A 23,563-nucleotide genomic window follows, 5' to 3' on the forward strand; every position below is an offset into this window, starting at 1 on the left:
AAGCCAGGCAGGAAAACAATTGCAACCCCACAGACAACTCTGCAGCACTCATGAGGGACCTGCTGAGTGTTGGGGTGAAGGGTGTCCCAGACAAACCAGCCCACCACGCTGCACCAGCATCACCCACTGAACACCAGAGGGGACTGCCAGCCCCATGGGCTGGCTGGGAACGCCAGCTCTGCCACCCTGGCAGTCTCTGCCTGAGGCAGAGGAGTTGGGAATCTGAGGGATATACTGGAGGCTGCTCACCACCAGCCTTCCCTGGAAATCCCAGCAGACTGGGTGAATGAACTCTCCAGGATGGGGAATCCTACAAAAGACTATGTGGGTTACAAAACCCAGGAGAGCACTTGAAAGCAATATACTGAAAGATGCTGGAGATCACCCCGGATGCCTTGTCTCTCAACTTAAACACCAGCAAATAGAAAAACAGTTCTGCACAAGAAGGCTCTATGGAAAACAAACACAGCCCAGCAGAAGGCACTGGTGAGACCTCCCCAAGAAGGCCCACAGCAGCAGGCAGGGCCCACATTCCCTTCCAGGGTGGGTGAAATCTCATCCCTTCTGTGGTGCCCAGCACAGGAGAGCTGCAGAGATGGTCACAGCAACCACTAATCCCAGCTCCAGTCTGGCCTCTCTGTTTGGGAAGGTAATAACTCACCACCAGAAGCAGAAAGTGGAACAGATCAAAGGCTCAGCTTCACTGACTCACAGCTACACACGGCCCCAGCCCTCCCAAGATCCACCAGCTCTGCACCAAGACAATGACCAGGGGAAAATGAAAAGAAAAAGGGGAAGGCAGCACATTTCTCAGGGAACCAACCTGCCTGTGAAGGATGGGAAAGCAGGGTCCTCCCTTGCAGCCACCACCACATCCCAGAGGAGCACATGTGAAGCGGTCACTCAAACATCTCAGAGGCATTGCCCAAGACCTCTGATGGATAAACTTTGATCTCCTCCAAGCCCGGCCAGTCCCTGGGGACTGCCTCTAAAGCACATAGCAGAGCCTGCCAGAGCAGATCGACTCCATGCAGAAAACCACAGCCCTTTTGGAAGAATTTGTTCTCCTGCTCGCTTCAGAGAGTCCAGAAAGTTCATCTGGCAGTGGGAGGGACCTGCTACCCAGCAGCTCAGCCAAGGTAGCCTGTCTCAAGGCAACAAGTTCCCACCAGTGTGAACCAGAGAGAAGGAGGGGGAAAAAATGGACAGGATGTTGACTGGATTGGCCAGCAATCCTATGTGTAGAAAGTGGGAGCTTGGGAAGGAGATGTTGCTGCTGCTGAATCCAAGGCTGTTTTGAGAACAGCGAGAGGAAAAAGTCGGGCTGGGGAAAAGAAGGGAAAAGAAAACAAATCTGCTTTATTATTGCTTGAAACCCAAGGAGACTGATTAAAGCAAACATCCTCCCTTGCCCCTTCCAAGGGTTGTCTCGTCTGCTTCCTAAATCTGATTCCCATTTGTCTCTATATGGTTCTCATTTGTTCTTCGTTCAGGTCTTCTCCACACTCCTTGCTGACTCTTAGGAGCCCTCCATGGAGCCATCAGGACTGGCTTCCCTCAGGAACCTGCAAGGGCAATCCCTGACCAGGGTCAGACCCAGCACCGGTGCACAGGGAGGAGATGCAGCAAGAGGAAGGCAGCAGGATACATCTACACACAACAGGCAAGAGGCCAAGGAAATCCTTGGAAAGCACTACCCAACGGTGCTGATGAGCACCTGGGTGCCTCTGGGGTCGCATTCCCAAAGGGTGAAGCAAAAGCAATTTAAAAAAAGCAAAAGGAACCAGGAAGAGAGGATGCAGCACAAGCACAGACCCACCCAGCGTTTTCCTCTCTATTAGCAGACAGCCTTCTGATTAAACAGCAGTTTAAAAATTACCCTAATGGAGCTCCTCTCAAACACAAACCACAGGGACCTCTTCTAATTGCACAGCTCCTTTCCCAGTCCCAGCCCAGGATGATGCAGCAGGTCCACTGGCTGCCCTTGCCCGCAGCACCGGCGTGCTCTGCCAGCCGTGCCCGCTGCTCCCAACGGGGTCTTGGAGCACTGTGGCACCATGGAATTCACTTTCTGTCCTGGCCTCTGGCCCTCAGACCCCTGGATATGCTGCCTGTGCAGAGGGACATCTGCAAGGCCTAACCAAAAACAGGGAAATAAAAATCTGCTCTTCTACCCATGTGGATTTGCCACTGCCTCAGGACACATGGAAAGACCAGGGACTTGCTCTTCCACCACCCTCTGCTCTGCCTCACCTTGTTCCATACTACTTGTGAGTTTTTTATGGTCAACAATTCCAGCCTGCCCTTGGGATAGTCTCTCTAAACCTCCAGCCATGCCATCATGCTGCTGCACATCCTGACCCTCAAGAGCCCACAGGTGAGGATCCCATGACCTTCCAGACCTGGATGCAGAAGAGTTATTTCTAAGGAAAACTCCCACCCCAGCTGTGCACCTGCCAGACATGCAACTGCAATCCCATCCAAGAGGAAACACACCCCCCTCCATCACAATAAAAACCAACCAGGCACCCACTGCCCAACCAACCCATCCACAAGAGGAACCCCAGCAGGGTCTGAGCTCCCGAGAGCCAGGGCCAAGCCTGCATCCACCCAACATCAGAGCAGATGCAGATGGCTGCACAGGTATCCTGACACTACACAACACCATTTCCCCCTCCTGCTTGCTGCCTCTGGAGAGGACACAGCACCAGCAGCTGCTCTCCCTGTTCCCTCCTGCCCAGAAGGAAAGCAGAGACCCCTGACCTTCTCCAACACATCCCCCCAGCCCCTCCGCAGCTTAAGCAGCCCAGGTGTGCAAATGTTACCCAATGCCCTCGCCAGGCAGAAAGTAAATTCCAGCAAACAGGGGAAATGCCAGCCGCAGTCAGACACTGGGATGTGCAAATAGCAGCCGGGGACCTTCGGGAGAGGAACGGCCCAGGCCCAGGCGCTCCTACCTATAATCCTTCTCAGGATGCCCCCTCCAGCAGCTCCTGTGGCAGAGGAGGGATGCTAATTTGACTATTTGAGGGAATGAAAAAAATAAACGTTTGCTCTTACGCTAAATGACCTTTTCAGCCACTTGGGGACAGAATTGCACCGGGGCTTTGGAGCGAGCTACAGCAGGCGCTGCTTGCTCCCTGCTCCCCATGCTGGATGCTTTGTGCCTCCAGATGCATTTAAGGGGTCCATGCCTCCCAGCCACCTCTGTCCACACAGCAACAGAGCCAAGAAACACCCTCTTTGGAAAAATCTGCATGAAGTGGGGAGGAAGAAGTGGTCTGCTAAGAGCTCGCCGAGCAAAGCGCTTCACAGCCGGTTTCATTTCACATCGCCGAAAGCGTAAATCAGGGCATTGCTCCTCAGGTTCTTCTCCATTAGCAAAGTGTATTGCAAGTCCCTTCCCAGCACCGATACCGATCGACACTTCACATCTGCTGACCAGATCTAACAGCCAGGATTTTCCAGGGGAATAATACATTCAGTGAAAACACCATTCCTGCCACCTGCTCCCCCCAAACACGCAACCGCTCCGGGAGCGGCTCCTCGCTCTCTGCAGGCACATGCACAGCACCACGCTGCACCCTCGTGAATCTGTATCAGAAATAAAGAGGTGACCCCTTCAAAGGAAAGGTCAAAAACCCCTCAAAACACACTTCCAACCAGTGCAGCATGTCCCACTGCCTGTAACTTCCCTAAATGTGAACAAGCGCTCTTCTGGAAAGCACCAGCTTCACGCTAAACCTGCCGGGGGAAGGGCTGTGTCCTGTGCTATCAAGTCAGGATTGACAGCCACAGCTCTTTCCAGCTAATTCCTTTTACCCTGTGAACTGCAATCTCTAGCCTTTTGTCTAGAGATTTGCAATAATCAGAGTATTGCAAATTCATCATGTTATCGCAGTATTTGAAATAATATTTTTGCAATTTATTGCAATATTGCAATCAATCATATTATTGAAAATTCTTGCAATATTATTGTAATGAGTCAGATATTACAATAATAATTTTGCATACAAGCAGACTCCTCCCAAACAAAAAAATGCTAACCTAAAACACTTGCAACATTTTAAAATTAGAGACTTAGGGGTTAAAAGCCAAATTTACAGCTGAAAGCCAGAGACCAATCCATGCAGAAGCTCCAGGTATTGTATCATGCCTAATGTTCCACCAGAGAATCACAGCACAAGGAAAAAAATAAAAAAAGATGTGTGTAAACAAGCAAAGGTACACCCACCAGCAGCTTGGGTTTTGAAACATTAATGTTGAAATTAGAAAGGCACATTTAGTAGAGTTATGGGCAGATTCACTTTCAGTTTGGCTCCAGCCTTGTAAATATCAAATGTCAAAAGGAAACAACTGCACTGAGTTAAAGAGAGAAAAATCCCCATGCTGTGGAGACATGGCTGGGATTGGGACGGCTGGAGTTGGGAAAGAAGCAGCAACCAGCAAGGAACACTTCACAACTGGAAGGGTATTTTTGCTGGGTAACCTGCCACTGCTAATTCTGCTAATCGACATCACTCTGGAATTTCAAAATGTTATCCAACCAGGAGAGAAACTTGATTTTCCTCTTCTGGTAACGAGGATGGGCAGGCCAGCCAGGTTGTGCGAAACCAAAAATGGGACGTGGAAATGATGAACTGAGTTTCCAGGCTTCTACTTGGGTGAGAAACAAAAATCCGAGCACCAGCATTTAAACAGGCTGATCCCACTTGCAAAGGCAGCTCTGCTCGTTTTTCAACAAGGCTGAAGTAAAATGGCAAAGTTATCATTTTAGATTAGAGCAGCTGCTCACAGCACTGGCTCTTCCGAGGGTTTTCCATTTATCAGTAGATTTAAGGGGAAAAAAAGGGTGGAGGGGGCTGGAAAGAGCCCGTCAGCTTAGGGCAAGCAAAAAAGCTATTTTAGGTAAGGTTTCTCCTATAAATAAATGGCTGGGAAGGGAGGGGACAGTGGCAATGTACAGCTCCCTCAAGGTGTCACAGGGGATTTCTATTATCTGTGGTGGCAGCCTCCCCAAAACGCAGAGCATCACCAGCAGCACTCTGCTCCTCGGCAGGCACGGCTTCCCTGGCAGCCAAACCCTCCACTGGGCTGCCCATTCCCTGGCTGCCTTGCCTTCCCCACCAGGAAAAGGAGCCAGGAGAAGTGGCTTTCTGTTCCAGCTCAAAAAAAAAAAAATTATATATATACACACACACATACGCCATACAGGGGCACAGCTCACAAACACAAGGCCAAGAGATATTATTATGCCTTTTTTTTTTTTCACTTGACACAGTTGCAAATCAATAATTCCAGGCCAAGCGATTCCCAGCACTGGGAGAAAGCATCACCTGAGTCCCTCCTGAGCCCAGCCTGACAACACTCACTAATGTATTCAGTCCACAGCCTCCTCAGGCCACAGCTTTCTGTAATTTATCCCTATAGCACCCGCCACCCTGGATTTTCTAAGTCACCAGGGGATGCAGCACCTCCAAGGCAGTTTTGAGCAGAAGCTGCTGACCACCCAGCCCACAAAACCATCAGCTTTGGTTTCCAAGGGAGTTCCCAGCAGATGCTCCTCAAAAGAAATGTGAATTTTACAAAAAAAACCCCAATATTGATGCCTCGGGGGCACACTGGAGAGGTGGTCATCTGCAAAGCACCACGTAGCACCTACACCCATCCAACACACCCAAAAATCACACAGCCCGGGCTCTGGCAGAGGGTGCAGCCTTGGGCTGCCATGTGTGACCCCAGGCTGGCAGCCCAGGAGCCAGGCAGTGCTCACAAACACCTTCTCCCACCACAGGGAACACTCACCAGACCGGGACCCGATGGATGTTTGGGGAAAGCCAAGGATGCAGATTGAGGTTGGTTTATTAGATTACAGACAGCCCCATGCAAATAGGGCCATATTGATCTGGTCTGCAAACACCTGGCTGGGAATACGAGCAGCCCCTGAGTATACAGAAGCTGCTGGAGATTATTAACCAGATCCATTGCTGTAAATCACATTACCTCCTTCCAAACCCTGACCCAGCACGGAGTCCCCCTGAGCTAGGCGCTGTACAGGGCACATCCCTGCAGCACAAGGGAGCATCACTTCTCCCTGCACAGCACCCAAACGCCTGAAGACTCAGCCCAAAAGTGTGGGCATCCTGCTCTGGGGGCCATGGAGCCAGTTTTGTGTAGCCCACCTTCCCCACAGCAACTCCCAAAGCTAAACGTGTTACCAAGAGAAATTCACTGCCATGGGAATGCAAAGCAGGAAGAAAAAAAAATTACAAATAATAAAATAGGTGGGAAATAGAGAATATCACATCTTCAGGGGAAAACTACCCGCTGCTCCTATGGGGCTCCTCATATTTTGCATCAACTGCAAACCACCCCTCTGTGCACAGGGCAGACAAGATGGGCTCTCCTGTCTCCCAAAGCACCCCAACTCCAAGCACAAGAAAGAAAAAAAGGTAGCAGTAAAATGTTTCTCAGCAGATTTCCAAGAGATCACGAAACCCTTTGCAGAGTTTCATTAGCAGAGAAGGCAGCAGTTCCAAGATTAAAGGAGAAACTGGGGAATAAGGTGCCGAACCAAAGGCAGATGAGGAATCCCGTCTTCCTCCCTTCTCCCTGCCAAAATCCACAGCTCTGATTCAGCAGAAGCACCACCAGCAGCACAGCCTACTATATCTCACTGCAAACAAACCCATTTATGTTTAAACCACCACCCTACTCCCCTCAAGGATTGCTGCATGCAGTAATTTCCTTGTGACGGGGGAAAAAAAAAACAAACCATGATGAAATTGTCTCAGAGTTTCTCTGTGTTTTGTTTACAACCGCTGCCCTCAAACCAGGGCCGGCACGAGTCCTGCTAACAAGAATAAATCTCACATTTGAGAGCATTTAGAAAAGCTCTGCTTGCAGACACTCAGCACTCCAAGGAGGAAATCCCTCTGCAGGTCTCAAATAAGGGAACTTGAACCACTTTTCCCAGGAGAAATTTAGGCCTGAAAGATCTTCTGAGTTTCTCATTTGGAGCTACAAGGCCAAATAACAGGATCTCTTTTCCCCGGACTCACCCACAAACTGACTGCTGCCAGGATCATGCAGAGGTGAGGGGAGATGGACTGGAGGGAAAAGGGAAAACACCCAACATTTATGGAAGAGAATGCTCTGGTTAGCTGCTATTTATGCCCACATCTGGTTAATACAGGTATTTTTCCAGCACGCATTAATAGTGAAGACAGATTTGTTCTTCTCCGTGCCTCGTTCAATGCTGTCAGCAGGGGTTACCCAAAGAGTGGGCTGCTTCCAGGAACCCTCCTTCCCTGGACCCAAAGCCACCCAAAACCTGGGAGGCCAGTGCAAGCAAAGGCTTGGAAACCTGGGAACATGGGGATCAAGAGCTGGAAGACTGGCTCATCCCAGGAAAAAACAGACAGGGCTGGGAGCAACTGGACACAGCAGACCCTCCAAGAGCACCTTCCTGCTCTGCTGCCATCACAAAGTTTGCTCAACATCAGGCACCCATAAAAAAACAAGCCTTGAAATAAAAAGCAAACAGATTTGCTCCTGTACACCCCAAATGGTGGGGAGTCCCCCAGGAGTGGGAATGTTATGCCAGAGCCAGGCCTGGTTTCTCTGCTTTGATGGCAGGGCTGAGGGAGAGGAGGTGGGAAGAAGAGCCCACTGGCAGCCCTGTTCTTCCCACCTCCTCCCCTGGAGGATTCCAGGAGGCCAATTTTGATTAAACTAATTAAGCCTGCTCCATTCAAAGAGCTCCAACCACATGCTACCAGGGGAGAAGAAGAAAATATGAAATTAAAAGTAAAAAAGAGAGGCCTGCCCGCAAGCACGCTCCTCCAAAGCCACCCATCCCCAGCAGATCCCTGATGGACACCACCACACTGGAAGATAAAAGCCAAGAAAACAGATTTGTTTTAGAGACAGGTCCAGCCCTGAAGACCCTGCTCCTTCCAGCTGCCAGGACCTACTGGGACACGTCCCACCTCCCATCAGGATAACGGGTTTCCAGTCCCAGAGGTAGCCACTCCTCTACCATGACAAGGTCTACCAAACCATCCCTATCTTCCAGTCCCTTGCACATTCCCTCCCCTTCTTTCCCTTGAAAACATCAGGTTTCTGGAAGCAATTTAATTGTGAGTTATAGCAAGGCTTCCTCAGGCAGTGTGGATCGGACTGGAGGCCCTGCTCTCCCAAAATGTTTCACTTCCCCCCAGGGCAGCCACACCAGGGACCCTGCAGACTCTGCTTGGCACGGAGAAACATCACTTTTGCCTTCAAAGCCTTTCAACTAGAAGGGAAAAAAAAAATCAGTAATAACAAATATCAAAGCAAAGGCTTCCTCCCCTTTGAAGGGCAGGAGGGAGAGCAGCCAGGCAAGGGCTGGACCTGCCCAAAGCTCAGCAAACTGAGGGGGACCCGGATCCTGCAGGGCTGGAGGACCGAGCACTTTCCTGATGAGCTTTCTTTCCAAGCAGCAGAATGATGCCTTAGGTGCAAGAATTGCATTGAAATTCAAATCGGGGTTTTGAACTCTCTCCTGCGCCTTGGGAAACCTCCTCAGTGGAAATGCAGGATAAGGAGGAGGGCAGGATTTGATACCCTGGGGAAGGGCTGGGGGGAAGGAAAGCAAGCTGCCCCATCCTGCTGGGAGGAATGCTTGACCCAAGGGGTGCTGGGCTTGCCAGTGTACCCCTGTTAAAGCTGTGCCCCACACCCCAAAAACCCCAGCACTGCACACACCACATCTGCCCCTCTTCTCCCCATGCTGCTCCTGGTGGGGTTTTACTTGGGGACGTGGGGAAAAGAGGGAAGGGAGGGAGGAAGAAAAAGAAACCCCGTATCATAATTGCTATATTAAAGAGAAATAGCAGGCAGGAATAATAAGAGAGGTGTCAGAAGTGAAATACAGTAACAGACATTAAAAAAAAAAAAAAGACTACAGTTCTGCGATGGGGGTGTTAATTGAACACAGAGCTGGAGAGAACAAAGGGGTGTTAAGGAAGAGAAGAAGGGGAAAAATCCTACCTCCTCCAAAGATCTGATTTGAGTTAAGTTTGGTGAAGATAATGCACAGGGAAAGGTAGCTAAGAGGCACCTTATATAGCTATTATGCTCTAAAATTAAAAAAAAAAAAAAAGACAACAAACCCATTATTCAACAACAATTGCACAGCTAATCAGTGCTGTCTATAAATATTCCACTTTGTAAATCCCCCCCATTGGTGCTATGTACATTTTTCTTTTAATCCTGAATTCCTTCAACACAGGAGGGAGAGGAGGGTGAGAAAATATAAATTGTAGGATTTCAAATGCAAAGCCAGGGTCTTCTTAAGAAGTAGAATTTGCCCGATGCCCTCACCTCCCCCAAATGAGTGGAGAAAGTGAAACGATGGCAAAAGCTCTTAAGGAGGAGGAATCAGATTAAATGGTCATATATCCTGTGCTCAGCCTCTCCCCACCGGTCCCCGCTGAACGAGATGGGAGTTGGGAAAGGCTCACAGCTGAAATAGATGCTGCTGCATTTTGACAGCAGATATTTTCCAGTTTGCCATCCAAGGACCCCACGTCTGCGTACGCCTTGCCTGATTCTTCTGCTTAGCTATTCTGCTCATGCAGAGAACAGCTTAAAAAAAAAAAACATACCAAGAGAGAGGGGAAAAAAACAAGGGGAAAAAAAATAAACAGCCATAAAGACAGAGACCCTACCCCTGCCTTCAAACTTTTTATAAATCAGGAATGCAATTTCCGATTTCAATCCCTATTGATAGAGGAATCAATTGTATTTAGGACAACAATGCCTCCCATTTCCATAATTATTATTCCAAAAAGCCAGCCAGCCAGCCATTTGAAGGCAGTCCTGCCCCTTCCCTCGCAACAAAGCGACCAACAGCAAGTGAAAACACACCAAATGAACGCCGACAACTTCGATGTATATTTAAGCAGCAATTTTTTTCCTTTCCCTAATACTCCTGCCTGGATCAGACCTCTCAACTTTTATTACTTTTAAACAGATATCACCCCAAAGGTCTGCAGACAAAAGGCAACCCCCTGAGCTTTTTTTTTAATCATTATAATTTTTTTAAGTGATAACAAGCACTTAAAAATAACTGAAGAGCCCAAATGCAAAAGGCGACTCTTTGGCCAGTAGAGATGACCTGTTTTTGTAAGGACTTTATGGACACTTTGGGTTTGCTCAAGACGAGGTTAACACTATGAAATAGTAGCCATAATGTTGCGAGAGATGGTGGTAAAGTCTCTGTAAGGCTCTGGAGTCACTTAAATCAGGCAGCGGGGTAACCGAACGCACATTTCTGCACATCATAACGCCGGGGGGAAGATGTACGCACGCACTTTCAAACACCCACCAGTGACCACAAACAATCACCAGGATTTCAAGCGCCACACATGCAAAAATCTGGGAAGCTAAATGGAAAGTGGGAAGCGAGAAGTTGGCTCAACTTTCACGCCGCTGCCCGCAAGGAAGGGGTAAGCAAACAGAGGCAGGCGGTACCCTCGGCCCCAGAAAAAACAAGGCAAACTTCCTCCTAGCATTGGGCCCACAAAGCAATAATTAAAAAAAATAATAAAAATAAACCGAAACCATCTGGCTGTTTGCTTTCTTATGAAGTGTGACTTTTGGGGACGCAGATGGGGTGGAGAGGGGAGGAGGTCTTTGAATTCGCAAAGTGAAAGAATTCACCGCAAACATATCCAAGGGTAGATAAACAACGCTCCAAAAGCCATCTCGAGTCAACCTCTTTGGAGACCTCCACAGCACAGCCCCATAAGCCAAGTAATCCAGGCACAACACCAACAAACAGCATTTATAAAAATGTACAACAGCCCCAGTTCACACCTGAATATCCTTATTTCCAGCAGCATGCTTCGTCCGCTACCATCTCTTTCCATTTTTCCTTAGCAGACAGGAATTATCACACCCTGTCACTGTGGCTATGCACAGTTCCTCATCCCTCCTCAGCTCACTGGGACCTCTCAGCATCCCTGAGCTCACCTGGCTTTCCCCACTAAGTTTGGTCCCAGCAGATTTCTTGCTCCCTAACTTTGCCACTGCGCTGAGAGCGAAGCTGAGCTGGGATTAAACAGTTATCCCAGCCAAAAAGTGTCCCTGCACAAGCAACATATGGAGCACCAAATACACTTAGAGAAGAGACAGGCAAAAACGGACACAAAATTAAAGAAGAAAGAGAGAAGAGGGAAAGGAACTCGGCAGCTCCCTTTTTTTGTGGAGGCGCATGGGGGAACGCTGTAAAATCCTGAACCTCTCTACACAGACTCTCTCACATTACAGCATAAGAGTTTGGAGGTTCCCATACCAAACCCGCTGCTGGTTCTTATGGGAAGTGTGTAGGGAAGGACTCCTCGGGAAGGTCAGAGGCGGCCCCGCAGCCGGGAGGACTCGGGAGAGCCGAATGCCATCGGTAGGTGCTTTGTCTGGGCTACACGCTGCACAAACAACGCTTAACAAAGGGCCCTCTTAGTCATTTTATATATATTGCAGGAGTCAAGTAATTGTATTTTCAATCAGCTGCTCATGCTGGGAGGTTTTAGATATATATATATATTTAAGAATGGAAAAAAAAAAATAAGAGCCAGTTCAGGTTTCTGAAAGCTGCTCCCCTTTTATGTGTAACTATCAATGTATATCAACTGGGTGTGCAATCATATTTATTGTCACTTTCATTCATGTCATGCCCTTGCTTATATGGCTTAGATATGAATTATTGACTGTTTCAGTCCTTGTTGTAAAGAGGGGGGAAGGGGGGGAAAAGTCAAGTACTTTGCAGCGTGCTAAAACAAGGCAGCTACGGCGGCACGGGAAAGCCCACAGATCAACTCTGGTCAGCTCAGAACGCCAACAGGAGAGATTAACCACCCCCCAAATTTCCATCACTCCCCCCACTTTTTTTTTTTTTTTACATTTCTATTAAAAAAAAAAAGATTCCAACAAATACATAAATAAGTGGTGCATGTTGCTAAATGTCCTTCCCTGAGCATCTGTTGTTTAAGATCACCCTTGATTGATGACTGCTATTTTTTAATTGTTGCTTTTAAAATTTAAATGCCCCCCTGGGATGTGTTATAAGTGTGTTAGTACATGGTAGGAGGTCTGGAAAGTGGGAAACAGCAGAACCAACGCTCTCATGCCATTAGCTTCTAAAGAAGTCTGAGAACACCCCATGCCATAAAACAACAGTACCCTAAAGTAACTAACAATCTAATATATTGCTTTCACTAAAGGGGACTGACAACTCGCTCTTACACGAGCTAGCCTGGATGATTGGCAGACAAGAGCATTTCAACTCTTTCTTTAAAAAAAAAAGTAAGAAACCTTTGTGTTTACCTGAATACTAATAGTAATAAAACAGCATAGTTTCATTTTGTTTGGATTATTCCCCCACACACCCACTCTGCATTTGCATTTTATTTTGTTTTTTAAGCAGTGCCATGTCTTAAAGAAACTAGAGCAAGACAGAAATTACAAGGGGGTTGATTTTTTTTTCTCCCCAGAAAAAGCAATAAATAAAGAAAGGCTATACAATAGAAATTAAACCACAATATTTTCTCTTCTAGACACAAACCACATCATGCAAGTCCACTGCCAGAAGCATTAAATACCAACGAGTTATTTCTCCCCACTTAAATACCACTGCATTGGGGTGGGGGGGGACACAAACTTGAGGAATAAAATCCCCAAAGAACAAAAACAATACAGAACCAACAGCACTGATTTCCTACCTGTTTTTTCTTTGATTTCACACAAGACATTAAAAAGCGCCGGCTTCATCCTGTGGCAGTTTAAAGCATGTTTCCTGGAGAGAAAAGAAAAGAGGGGAGGGTGAGCTCAGGATGTCACCATGAGGAACAACTTTCCAAATTCACGCTGGCTGGCGTAGGGAGGGCAGCTTTGAGCCCCCAGAGCTGCAAACAGCCACCTACCCAAGGCAGGGGAGGTGAATGTCACCAGTTTAGGAATGAAAAGTGCCTTTGCCACCGAGCAGCTCCACGGCCGGCGCGAGGCAGGCGATGCTCCACGGCAGAGCCAGCAGCTTTTGGGAGCCAAGCTGGATCAACTGTCTTGTTCAATAGACAGCACTGGGCTCTCCCTGGCCTCCACCTCCAACACTACACCAGGCCATGTGCTTTATTTGTGAGGCACAGGGGCAAGAAACTCCTCCTTGCCCCAGTGCTGGAAACATCCCCTGCTTAGAGCTGTCAATTCAGGGAATTTCAGCGGAACACAGAAGGACACATGGAGAGAGAACCCCATTCCTCTACCTCCATGCTACTTACATCCAGCTTATTTGCAGGTGTTAAAATTTAATTCTTTACAATAGGGACAGTAAACACATTAGGAAATCACAGCCGTCTGCTTCTGGGAAGGGGAGGGAATGCTATTCAACGCTGCTCCTTTCGGCTGCTGTTATTCCAGAGCTGGCCGTTCTCCTGTGGGTTTTGAGGAGAGACTTTGGGGAGGGGGCGCTTTAATTGGCTGGTTTTAAAACCCACCACGCGCCCTCTGAGGCAAAGAAACAGCGTGATTTAATTTTTTCTCTTGAGCCAGAGGGTGATTTAGCCAAGGGTTCAGTTGCACACAGGGCTGTTGCTATCCGGCGCCGGTTACGGGGATTTCTGTTTACCAACCAAAATTACACGCGAAAGATGATGTGAACATCTGGCAAACATTCACACTACTTACCCCACCACCCACAACATGCTAAAAAGATTTATATATCTGATGAAGTCTCTCAAAGGTATATACCCTTGCAGAACCACAGCGTTCCCTTATCAGCACACCCAGATGGGCGCAGACATTTGGGTATACGCAAATCACGTACATACGCTGTGAGGGCCCTCTTACAAATAATGCTGGCACTTTGCATCTTCCAAAAACTTAATTTAGGGAAAAAAAAAAAAAGAAGAAAAAACAAAAAAAAAAAAAAAAGAAGAGGCAGCAAAACAACCGTGCAATAGTAGGACGGAAGGAGGAAATGCAAAGCCAAGTGTTATTGATAAATAGACCATGTTTGCCAGCTCAGAATTAAAAATAAGAACAATAATTTACAAAATAAAAAAATAAAAAGAAAAAGAAGCACTGTGAGGAAGCAGCTGAAATAGACCAGCAAGGCAAACCCATAAAGCCTTCCCCTAGCTCTGTTCTGCTTTGGTTTTATTGATTTGATTAACTACACTAAATTATCCAGGCAGGAACACACACGATTCCTGCAACTTTCCAAAGGAAGAGCCCCTCACTGCCCCGGGTCTGGCCGGGGAGAAAGTGAATGATTTCCTCCTCCTCCTCCTCACAGCTACTCTGCCCCTGCAAGAACATAAGAAAATGAATAAGATCAACCCTACAACGAGCCTTTTTGGTAAGCTGGAACTCTAAAGAATCTGGGGAGGCAAGGAGAATGGAAGCTGAGGTTTGGGGTACTTTTATCCCTCTGCAAGTTCTTAAGCGAGTTTTGGGGCTGTGCGGTGCGTTTTTCCAGGAACAATGTATTCTAGCAATCTGCTTCAACTCGGGGCATAAATATCAGGAGGAAGGACAACACAGCAAGCAGCTTTGCAGCTCAGAAGAAATATCAAGTGTAACCCAGGCAATTCAGGGCAACTTTTTTGTTCCAATCCCTTCATTTGAGGTGGGTTTTTTTTTCCTCCCCTCCGTGAACTTTTGGTAGTGCCTTTGAAGGTGCGCATTAGGTTTGCACTCCCCGAAGCGCAGGGCAATTCAGATACCGGCTCTTCTAGCCTTGTTTTTTTCCTTTTTAAATACATCTGCAATTAAGGGGGGGAAAAATAAAAAAGGCAAAGCTTCTATGAGCATCCTCAAAGCGCAGAAACGCGCTGAAAAAAATAACACCACTACGTGGGCCTAAGAAAGAACATTATTAGCAGCCCTAAAAGCGGGGCAGCACTTCGTGGCTCTTTCGGAGGAGCCCGGAGCGGAGCCCCAGCCATGACCGCCCTCCGCAGTTAATCCCCCAACCCCAAAAAGGCTGGGAAAAGCCAGGCCCAGTCTGTGGATGGAGGGAGGGGGAGGCTGCGGGCGCGGCGACCCCTCGAAGTTGGGAGGTGGGAGAAAGATGGGAAATAATAAACGGGGGGGGGGGGGGGGGGTATTACCCGGTCCCCTTTCTTTTCCCCTTCCTCCCTCGGCACATTTCCCCGCAGCAGGAGCAGCGGCACCCCCGTCCCCCGATGCTCCCGCGGCCGGGCGCGCTCCCCCCGCCGGACAACAAAGGCCGGGCCGGGGCGCGGGGGAAACTTCCCGGCACCTGCCCCCCGCCGCTCCCCGCCGCTCTCACCTGGCCTGCGCCTCGTCCAAACTCTGGTCCGTGATGGTCATGATCTGCTGTAAGATGTCTCCGATGTCCTGCTTCCTGCCTGCCTCCCCCTCCGCCCCGCCTGGTCCATCCTGCATGTGCTGGGACAGGCCCGGGTGCCCCGGCATCCCCACCCCGCTGTGCGTGTGCATCAGCCGCGGCTGGTCATCCATCGCCGGCCGCCGGCCCCGCTCCGCCGCCGCCTCCTGCCCTGGCTGCCGGGAGCGGCGCGGCTGGGCTGGCCGCCTGGCTCCTCGCTTTCTTTTCTTGCTCGCTTTCTTCTTCTTCTTTCCTCCCCCCCCTTCTTCCTCCTCCTCCTCCTCCCCAGCCTCTTCCTCTTCGCTTTTTATTTATCCTTCACGCTGGCGCCCGGCTCCGCGGCGGGGAGGAAGAGGAGGAGGAGAAAAATGAAAAGGGGGGGGGGGGGAGGGAAAAAAAAAAAGAGAGAAAAAAGAAAGGGGAAAAAATCCCTTTGGCTGCTGGAGGAGGAGGAGGAGGGAGGAGGGAAGAGGGAGGGAGGGAAGGAGGAGGGAGGGAAAGGGGGGGGTTCCGGGGAAGGGAGGGGAAACGGCGGCGACTCCAAAAGCAGGGCAGCTCAGCCCCGCGCCGGGGAGGCAGCGGGCGGCCCGGGGGCAGGGGCTGCGCCCGGGGACGAGGAGGAGGCGGCGGCAGCGCTGGCCGCGGCGGGGCGGCCGCCCGCGATGGCAGCGCCGGAGCTACCGCGGCCGGAACGCGGCGGAGCCCCCGCGCACCGGGGGAGGGCTCCAAACTTTCCCCCACCCTGGGGCCGCGTTCGGGGCTGGCTGGGCCCCCCCTGCGCCGGGCCTGCGCGCACCGCTCCGGCCCTCGCCGCCTGCTTTTGTTCGGCTCCGGACTCCTCAAACTGGCACGGAGGAGCCCGGGGGCGGGGGGAGGAAGGGGCAGCGGCGCCGCCCGCCCCCCCGGCCCCATTGGCGGCGGCGGCGGCGGGAGGGCCGGCCCGCGGGCCGCGCCGCCCCCTGCGCGCCCGCCCGTCAATCTCCGGGTTCAGAGGTGGGACGGGGCCGCGCCCCGCCCGCGCCTTAAAGCGACCGAGCCCGGCCGAGCGCCGCGCCGCAGCGGGAAGGGGCGGCCCGCGCCGGGCATGCGGGGCCTCCGCCGGCCCTCAGCCCCCGCCCGGGCCCCGGCCCGCGCTCCCCGCCCCTCCGAGCGCTGCCTCAGCCTTTCCGCCTCCCCTCGGGAGCACCGCGGCCCCCCGGCTGCTGCTCCGGCTCCTCTCTGCCCCCCACCTGCCCTCAGCCATTCTGCCTCCCCTCAGCCTTCTCCATCCTTCCTTACCCACCCTTAGCCTTCCTCCCCTGCTGTCGGCCTTCCCCATCGTGCTCTCCAGGCAGTCTCTGTGCCTCCCCTCTGCCCCTCTGCCATCCAGCTGGCTCTGCCTCCCCACGCTGTCCCCAGATAACGAGCAGGGCTCCCCAGCCACTGTACCCCTAGGGAGATCCTTTCATCTCAGCCACCAGCGCATCTTCATGGTGCTGTTTCTCTAAAGAACCTCGGACTGGATGACCCACTGTGGTCCCTTCCAGTTTAGGACTGCTTCTGTGATTCTCTCCCGGGGCAGAGCCTGTCCAAACACGTTACACAGGCCATCGGTGCCACATCCCACACTTGATGGCCCCTCAACTGCCCAAACAGCACAGCAACAGCCAGCAGAGATCCCAAGGCCACCAAGACCATCATTCCAACCTACATGTCACAGCACTCTGGCGAGGAAGGACTTCCTCAGCCCCTTTCTTCATTCCCTAGCATCTGAGTCTGTCCTGTGTCTGGAAAGATCTCTGTAGGCACCAGCTGGTCAGCAGGCATAGCCCTGGGTCTGGGCTGGCCTGCAAATTTGCATTTAAAAATTAATAAATAAAACAGTTGACGGTGATTGAAGAATTTCTTGCATGGCAAATGGCTTCGTCAGGTTGTCCCTTTCTCAGATCCAAGGATGCCAGCTCCAGGCACCTTGTAACACAAAGGAAGATGTGTCTAGTCCCAGCTCCTGACTTCACCATTGGTTGGGGAAAGACCCATCAGGTTCATTGGAGAGAAAAAAATAGATGAGGCAATTGTTTTGCTTCCACTCTTCCTTTTTAATGAAACACTTTCTAGTGTTTTAAGCAAAACACGACTTTTCATTTTGAAATTTCCTTTCGAACCATTAAAATGTTTTAAAGCGGTTGAAGGCGCAGTGAGATGTTTTGATTTTTGTCGCTCTGAAATGTTTCACTCAACACGTTCTTCATGTGTCTTGATTTGCCAAAATTTTTCAAAGGTTTCTGCTTTCTCGCCCAAGACATATCTGTATGTTTTTTACTTTTCTGAAAAGGGAAAAAAAAAAGGGAGAAAAAATATTATCATCTCCATGGCTCCACAGGAAGCAGAACTGTATCCAAGAAACGAAGAGCCAAGGGACTCCTCTCCAAAGGTCCAAACTTTCAGACACTTAGTCATCCCTTCACTTGCTTGCTCACATACCAAGTCTAGACGTTTGCTGGCAGGGACTCTCCCACCCCCACAGGTCAGCCCAGGGTCTTTTGGGTTTGATTTTGAGCGGCTCCAAGGACAGGCAGTGCAGCAGAGCTGAGCATGCGCAGCGGGAAGGGGAGCACGGTGACAGCGACCTTGGGGACTGTAGGGTGCAGTGGCCTGTTGACCCTCCTGACTCTCGTTTTGAAGATCCTTCCCTATTTTCTGAGTCACAGTGTGATGCCTCAGCACATCAGGCTGGAGAAAGCAGGAGCCAGGAGACCCTCCAAGCTGCTCCAAGGGAAGCATCCCGGGACAGGACCTTGGAGGATCCACGTGCCAGTGCATAAATGGCCAGGATTCTGCCTCTGCTGTCTGCTGGAGTCTGTAAAATCCTTCCTGTCAGAGATAACTAATCCTGGGGCCTTTACAACACCCCTCCTGAAAAGCACATTTCATTCCTCTGTCTCCTCCTGCCTTCCAAGTGCATGAGATTGCAATAGGTATTACCAAAAATATTCCCCATGGGAGCCGACACTGGACTCCCTTAAAACCCAAACACCATCACCCCTCCTTCCCCAAGACACAAGTGAGCACTATGCTCTATTATCTCTACACCCACTAAATCTTTCTGAAATAAAGAATAAACATTTCCACCACACATAGTGTAAGTGTATGTGCCAAGCTGCCTCGCTTCCTCTCCTCTGTGGTTATTATAAAGTGGTTTTGTTTCAATGGCGTAGCAGATGGACAGCATCCAAGTCTGGCGTCCCCACTCCCCCCGAGTACGTCGAGCTATCTTTGGTTTATCACAGATTCCTGCAGAAAATGTTTATGGGAGCCTCTTGTTTAAAATCTTGGCCGCGTCACGGCATAATTCCTATTATTTATTAAATGAAAATCAAGCTGTTGTTAATGCACCATTACTGTGGCAAAGTGGAGCCCTTGGAAATGAAGGCCAAACACTCTCTCTCGTTCTGCGAGCGCGAGGGGAGCATCCCACTGTCACCATCGCTCAACACTCACTAAGCCACCGGGATGAGAAACAATTTCCTGGCCTGGGACTCCTTAAACATTTCCTTTTTGCTGAAGAGAGACTCCTTTGCTTTGCTGCCCCAAACCTGACCTCCCAGAGCCAGCCAGTGCACAGATCATACCTCACACCATCGAGGGGCTCTGCCTCAGACACTGCTTTGGCCGTGCCCTTCTTCCTTCACCATGACCAAATTACTTTTTTTCTCTTCTGCAATTTTCCTCTAACAGAAAATTTTCCATGGAAAACCCAAAGCCCTTTCTGTTTCCCAGAAATAGTCCCTGTAACACAATGAGTGTTCTATGTCCCTGCAACACAATGAGTGCCATATAGATGGTCCCATTTATATTGAAGTGTGGCAGTGTTTACATTCCTAACTGGTTTCCAGAGGAAATTCTAAAATTTTCCTGGAAATGTCTTGTTGCTTTGAACTGATTGTTTATTTGTCAATTTAGTCATTAACCTTCTTCCTTACTCCTCTGGCTTTTGATAAGACAGACAATGTCAAAGGGACGGGAAATAGGCTCAGAATGATTTCCCCTGGTGAAGGATCCCAGTCCCCAGAAGCAAAGGGAGTTTTCTCATCAATTTGAGCAGAGACACAGCTTCACTCCAGGTGCCAGGTTAAATCAGCCTTCAGGTTTTTGCAGGGTTTGTGTGTTACACTTTAGGTCTTCTGGAGGGATCTCAACCTCGGGGAATCTCAATGCCCTTTCAAAATGAGCTAAACACCACTGATCCCAGTAAAGATGGGAAGAGCCAGAAATATATTCCCACTCATTCCATTCCCAGCTTCACCTTCCACCCATGTGTCACACCAACTCTGCTATGGTCATGGTCTGTTCTATTGAGAAATACATGTCTTAATTAACACATTGCTTATTAATATTATATATTCATGAAATTTATCATAAATAAACTGACCACGAACAAAATCCTAAAACTACAAGAGAGTGGAACAAATCCTATTCACGCAAAAATTTGTGGTATATAAATTGTTTGTTACTTATTCAAATACAAGTAACAAAATTCCTACCACCACAAGTTTACCAAAAAGAAAAACGTCTTTTCCCAATAGCTGACATAAACATGTAAGTGCTACCAAACATATTTACATGTTTGAAATAGATGGTATAATTACAATGAGTTATAGCCAATATTCAGACTTTCCCTGGTTTAAATAGTACCTTCTGATACAGCACAACACATCCTTTAATTGTGGTCACGTGCTCCTTCTTAGAGACTGCTGCAATTTTTTTCCACAAAAACGTCTATAATTGAAAAGAAAATGGCATTGTTTAAAATAAATTGTCTACCCTCCTGGAAATAAACAGGTGACTTCCCCCATGGAATGTCCTATTTCTGGAACGTCTATATCACAACAAGCCATCTGCAAAATAATTTTGGACATTTTTCCAGACCCCAAACTTGAATTTCAGCAAGGAAATGCAGTTTTTCAAGACAGAAAAAAAAACCCTCCAAGAAGGATTTTGAAAACAAGTCATGTAAAAGCTGTCAGTGGAAATAGCAACAAAAGCAGTCATAGAGTCCTCCAATAAAAGCAGGTCCATTCCAGACTCAACAAAAAAGGTCTTTTACCCTCTTTCAACCAGTACTGATGTTCCTCAAAGGATACAAATAGCTGTTAAATTCACTTTTATCTAGAGAGTCTCACATTTGTGCAGTGCTTAAAAAAAGAGAAAAAGCCACATTAGAGGTACGAACACATGACTGTATTCCACAGCTTCTCCATGAGCTCCCACAAGTCAAGCCTCCTAATGAGACCTCCAGACCTCTCCACCACCATCAGGATGGGCTCTCTTTTGTGGGAAGCCTGTTTTCAGATGATTTACTGAGAAGGTTTATCCCCAGACTTCTTGTACAGACAGGGACATGGAGAGACAAGAGAAATTAAGGCCTTAATCCTGGGAACCACCAGCAAGAGCCAAGGTTCTCACTCCAAGGTCTCGTGGAATATCTGCTTTGGGCACAGTGTCTGTGAAAGGAATCCCTGCTGCCCCCTGTAAGCTAGAGCTAACCAGAATGACTTTCTTTGCATCTCAGATGCAGACTCATGGTTTTTGGGGTATATTTTCCACCACACCATCATCTCCCTTGAAATGGTGTTTCTGGAGTTCATCTGCAGTCAGAAGTTGGTTTTCCCCTCCTGAGTTTTCCGTGGATTTCCCAGACTAAGAAAGGCTGCTGTTGAAGAGACTCAGCCACAGGTTTCTGGTATCACCTTCATAAAAGGGGGTCTGAGGCTGTCCCCAAAGACAGTTCTCACCAGCCCTGAGCTGAGGGACAGAACCAGCCCCTTTGGCCCATCTGCAGCACCACAGCTGGTGAGAAGTGTCCTTCCATGCAAAGGTCTGCCAAGGAGCTCCTTGCTGCTCCCTGAGTCAGGGCCCTACTATCCCATGCTCCTCTCAAGCTGGCCATCAGCACAAAGACGTGAGCAAAGAGGTCACAGTGAGAGACTCAGCTCTCTGTGTTGGTAAGCAAGCCAACAGCTCCAATTTGCTGAAATGCTTTTCCATAAACCTCCCCCCACCCCTGCCTGGCTTGTTCACAGACTCCTTCAGCCTCCCTCCTGGGAGGTTGACCCCTTGTTCCTGCAGGCTTTCCTATTATCAGCTGTCCCATCCTTTTTGCACAACTGCTGTAGTTGGACCTTAGCCTTTCATTTCATTTTCATTTGGCTTCTTCCCCAACTTCCCATATTTGAGCATTTTGCTTATTATTAGTCAGGTCCCTGCTGTACTTTGCTCAGCTCCATTCTACTAATTGGTTTGAGTATGGACCCAGCATCCCCTAAAAGAGAGTCACCTCCCCTCACACACCAGCACTGCCACACATTCCAGACCCTCCCCAGACTCCCAGAGCAGGAGTGATACCTCCTCCAAAAGGTGCTGGTGTCCTTGGACTGAGCGGGTCTGAGACAGTGATCGATATAATCACTGATATATGATTGTGTCCCATATTGGTTTTTCACAGCCCAGGAAACACGTCCCCTGGCAGGCCCTGAAGGTTGTAGGACAGATAGGCTTCAAACCAGACATCCATTTTCACTATTGCTTTTATCAACAGCTTTCCCTGTAATATCCCTGTACTGCACACCACCTTGGGAAGCACCCAATACCCAGCAGGCTAAAAGTAGGATGTTCACTTTAATTCCCATGAATTGAAAATATCTGGATTCTAGCATGGTCAGATGACCCAAAGCTGCTTGCACCACCCCTGTCCATGACCTTGTCTTTACAGAACACAAGTCACCACTACTTCCCTGTGGCTCCCAGGTCATAAAGAGGTGTCAAAACCACTTGCCTCTCACTTGTGACTACAGAGGCAGCGCTGTGGAGAGAATAACCACAAATCACAGCAGTAGCTCTCCTGTCCCCAGACCCAACCCAAGTTCACCAAGGACTTTTCTTTGCTTGGTCGACTGGGCAGAAAACCTGCAAAGCTTAATTTCTTGCCATGCTTTCCCGGGAGGAAAAAATCTCACCTCGAATTGCTGTCAAGTCGCATATCGTATCTCACCCCAAAAAGACTTAGGCAGGTTAAGCCCGGAAGAAAGAGAAACTATCAAAGGCTGCTTGTTTGATAAGGACACACGTACACTCCAGCAGCACCTGGTTTCTGTGGGACATGTGGAGCTGGAAGCTGGGCTGGGGGAGCAGCTTGCCCTTCCTAGGCACTGTTCTGCAGAGGAGAAGCCAGAAAGGGACAGGTTGTCGCTGCCTCTGAAGCTGAGAAGCCTGCAGAGCAAACACTGTTCACATCTTGCAGTGAGCCCAAAGCCACCCACACTCACCCTCCACGAGTGGCACAGCAGCCCCATCAGCTCAGCACCTGCTGGGCAGGGAAAGCCACAGCCTTGAGAATGGAAAGGCAGGTTCGCTGGGATTGTGGCTTTGGAAGGAGGTCCTGTTGAACCAAAGGAGGTGGAGCTGTTGGACACTGCTCTGGAACGAGCCTTCAGTCTCCCACACTATTTAGCAGCAGCTTCAGCCTTCCCAGCCTCCATTTAGCGAGCACAAAAGTCAAGGTGTCCAAGGGATGGGGACAGAGGGCTGGAAAGACAATGGTGGCATTGTGGTTCTGGCAATGGGGAAGACAAAAGGACACATAAGAATCAAAAAGCTACTGGCAACTCTAACATGCTGCTTTTCCCCCAGTCTCATATTGGGGAAGGTCCTCAAAGGATGTAAATTAATAAATCTCATTTGAAGCAGCACCAATTTAACACAGAGTAAAGACCTGGCTTTCTAATTTTTAGAAGTCCCAATTTAACTCACAGAAGACCTGGATTTCAAGGTCCAGGCTGGGAAGTTCCCACTTGGCTCACATTGCCCTGGCCTCAAATAAAAGAGCTGAAACAACTCCTTTGTTCCAGGCTGTCCAGCCCCTTCTCCTAGCTAAGTGTTCTTTCCCTGGTTGGATAGTCTGGGTCTGGAGCAATGCATTAATCAGGACAGAGAGAAAGACAGTGACAGAGCCCAAGGAGGAGCAGAGAGGAGAAGAGTCATGCCAGGTCCCCACAGTTTCCATGGAACAGGCAGTACCAGGCTTTAGGAGCTGGATGGGAATGGGGTGGGAGCAGAGAAACAGGAGCAGTGTGCTGGGAGATGCAACCTGCCATGACACAGGCAAAGGCCATCAGTCCCTCCCACAACTGGCAC

At 49.3% G+C, this 23,563-nt stretch overlaps 1 protein-coding gene and 2 long non-coding RNA genes across 5 annotated transcripts in view; 1 reads left to right on the forward strand and 2 right to left on the reverse strand.

The window, feature by feature from the left end:
- Positions 1-16,233, reverse strand: part of PBX1 (PBX homeobox 1) — a 129,080-nt gene extending 112,847 nt beyond the window's left edge. The window contains exons 1-2 of one of the 2 annotated variants that reach the window (XM_064427598.1): positions 15,335-16,233; positions 12,765-12,838 (exon numbers count right to left, since the gene is read on the reverse strand). In XM_064427598.1, coding sequence (XP_064283668.1) covers positions 12,765-12,838; positions 15,335-15,525 — 265 coding nt within the window. In that variant the 5' untranslated portion in view covers positions 15,526-16,233. The remainder of the gene's footprint in view (positions 1-12,764; positions 12,839-15,334) is intronic. The other variant, XM_064427597.1, reaches the window with a different exon arrangement.
- On the forward strand, positions 14,283-15,327 carry LOC135304780 (uncharacterized). The gene is made up of 3 exons (XR_010366019.1): positions 14,283-14,398; positions 14,519-14,668; positions 15,201-15,327. It is a non-coding gene; the product is annotated as an uncharacterized LOC135304780 (long non-coding RNA).
- A 1,225-nt stretch (positions 16,234-17,458) lies between the features above and the next one.
- Positions 17,459-22,553, reverse strand: LOC135304781 (uncharacterized). Of its 2 annotated transcripts, none has more exons than XR_010366021.1 (3): positions 22,048-22,553; positions 20,066-20,149; positions 17,459-17,697 (listed from the first exon to the last, which is right to left on the reverse strand). It is a non-coding gene; the product is annotated as an uncharacterized LOC135304781 (long non-coding RNA). The 2 variants fall into 2 exon arrangements; XR_010366020.1 differs by lacking the exon at positions 22,048-22,553 and adding an exon at positions 21,166-21,346.
- Positions 22,554-23,563: the final 1,010 nt, after the last annotated feature.

This window comes from Passer domesticus, chromosome 7 (genome assembly GCF_036417665.1).
Source record: "Passer domesticus isolate bPasDom1 chromosome 7, bPasDom1.hap1, whole genome shotgun sequence".
Taxonomy (NCBI): Eukaryota; Metazoa; Chordata; class Aves; order Passeriformes; family Passeridae; genus Passer; species Passer domesticus.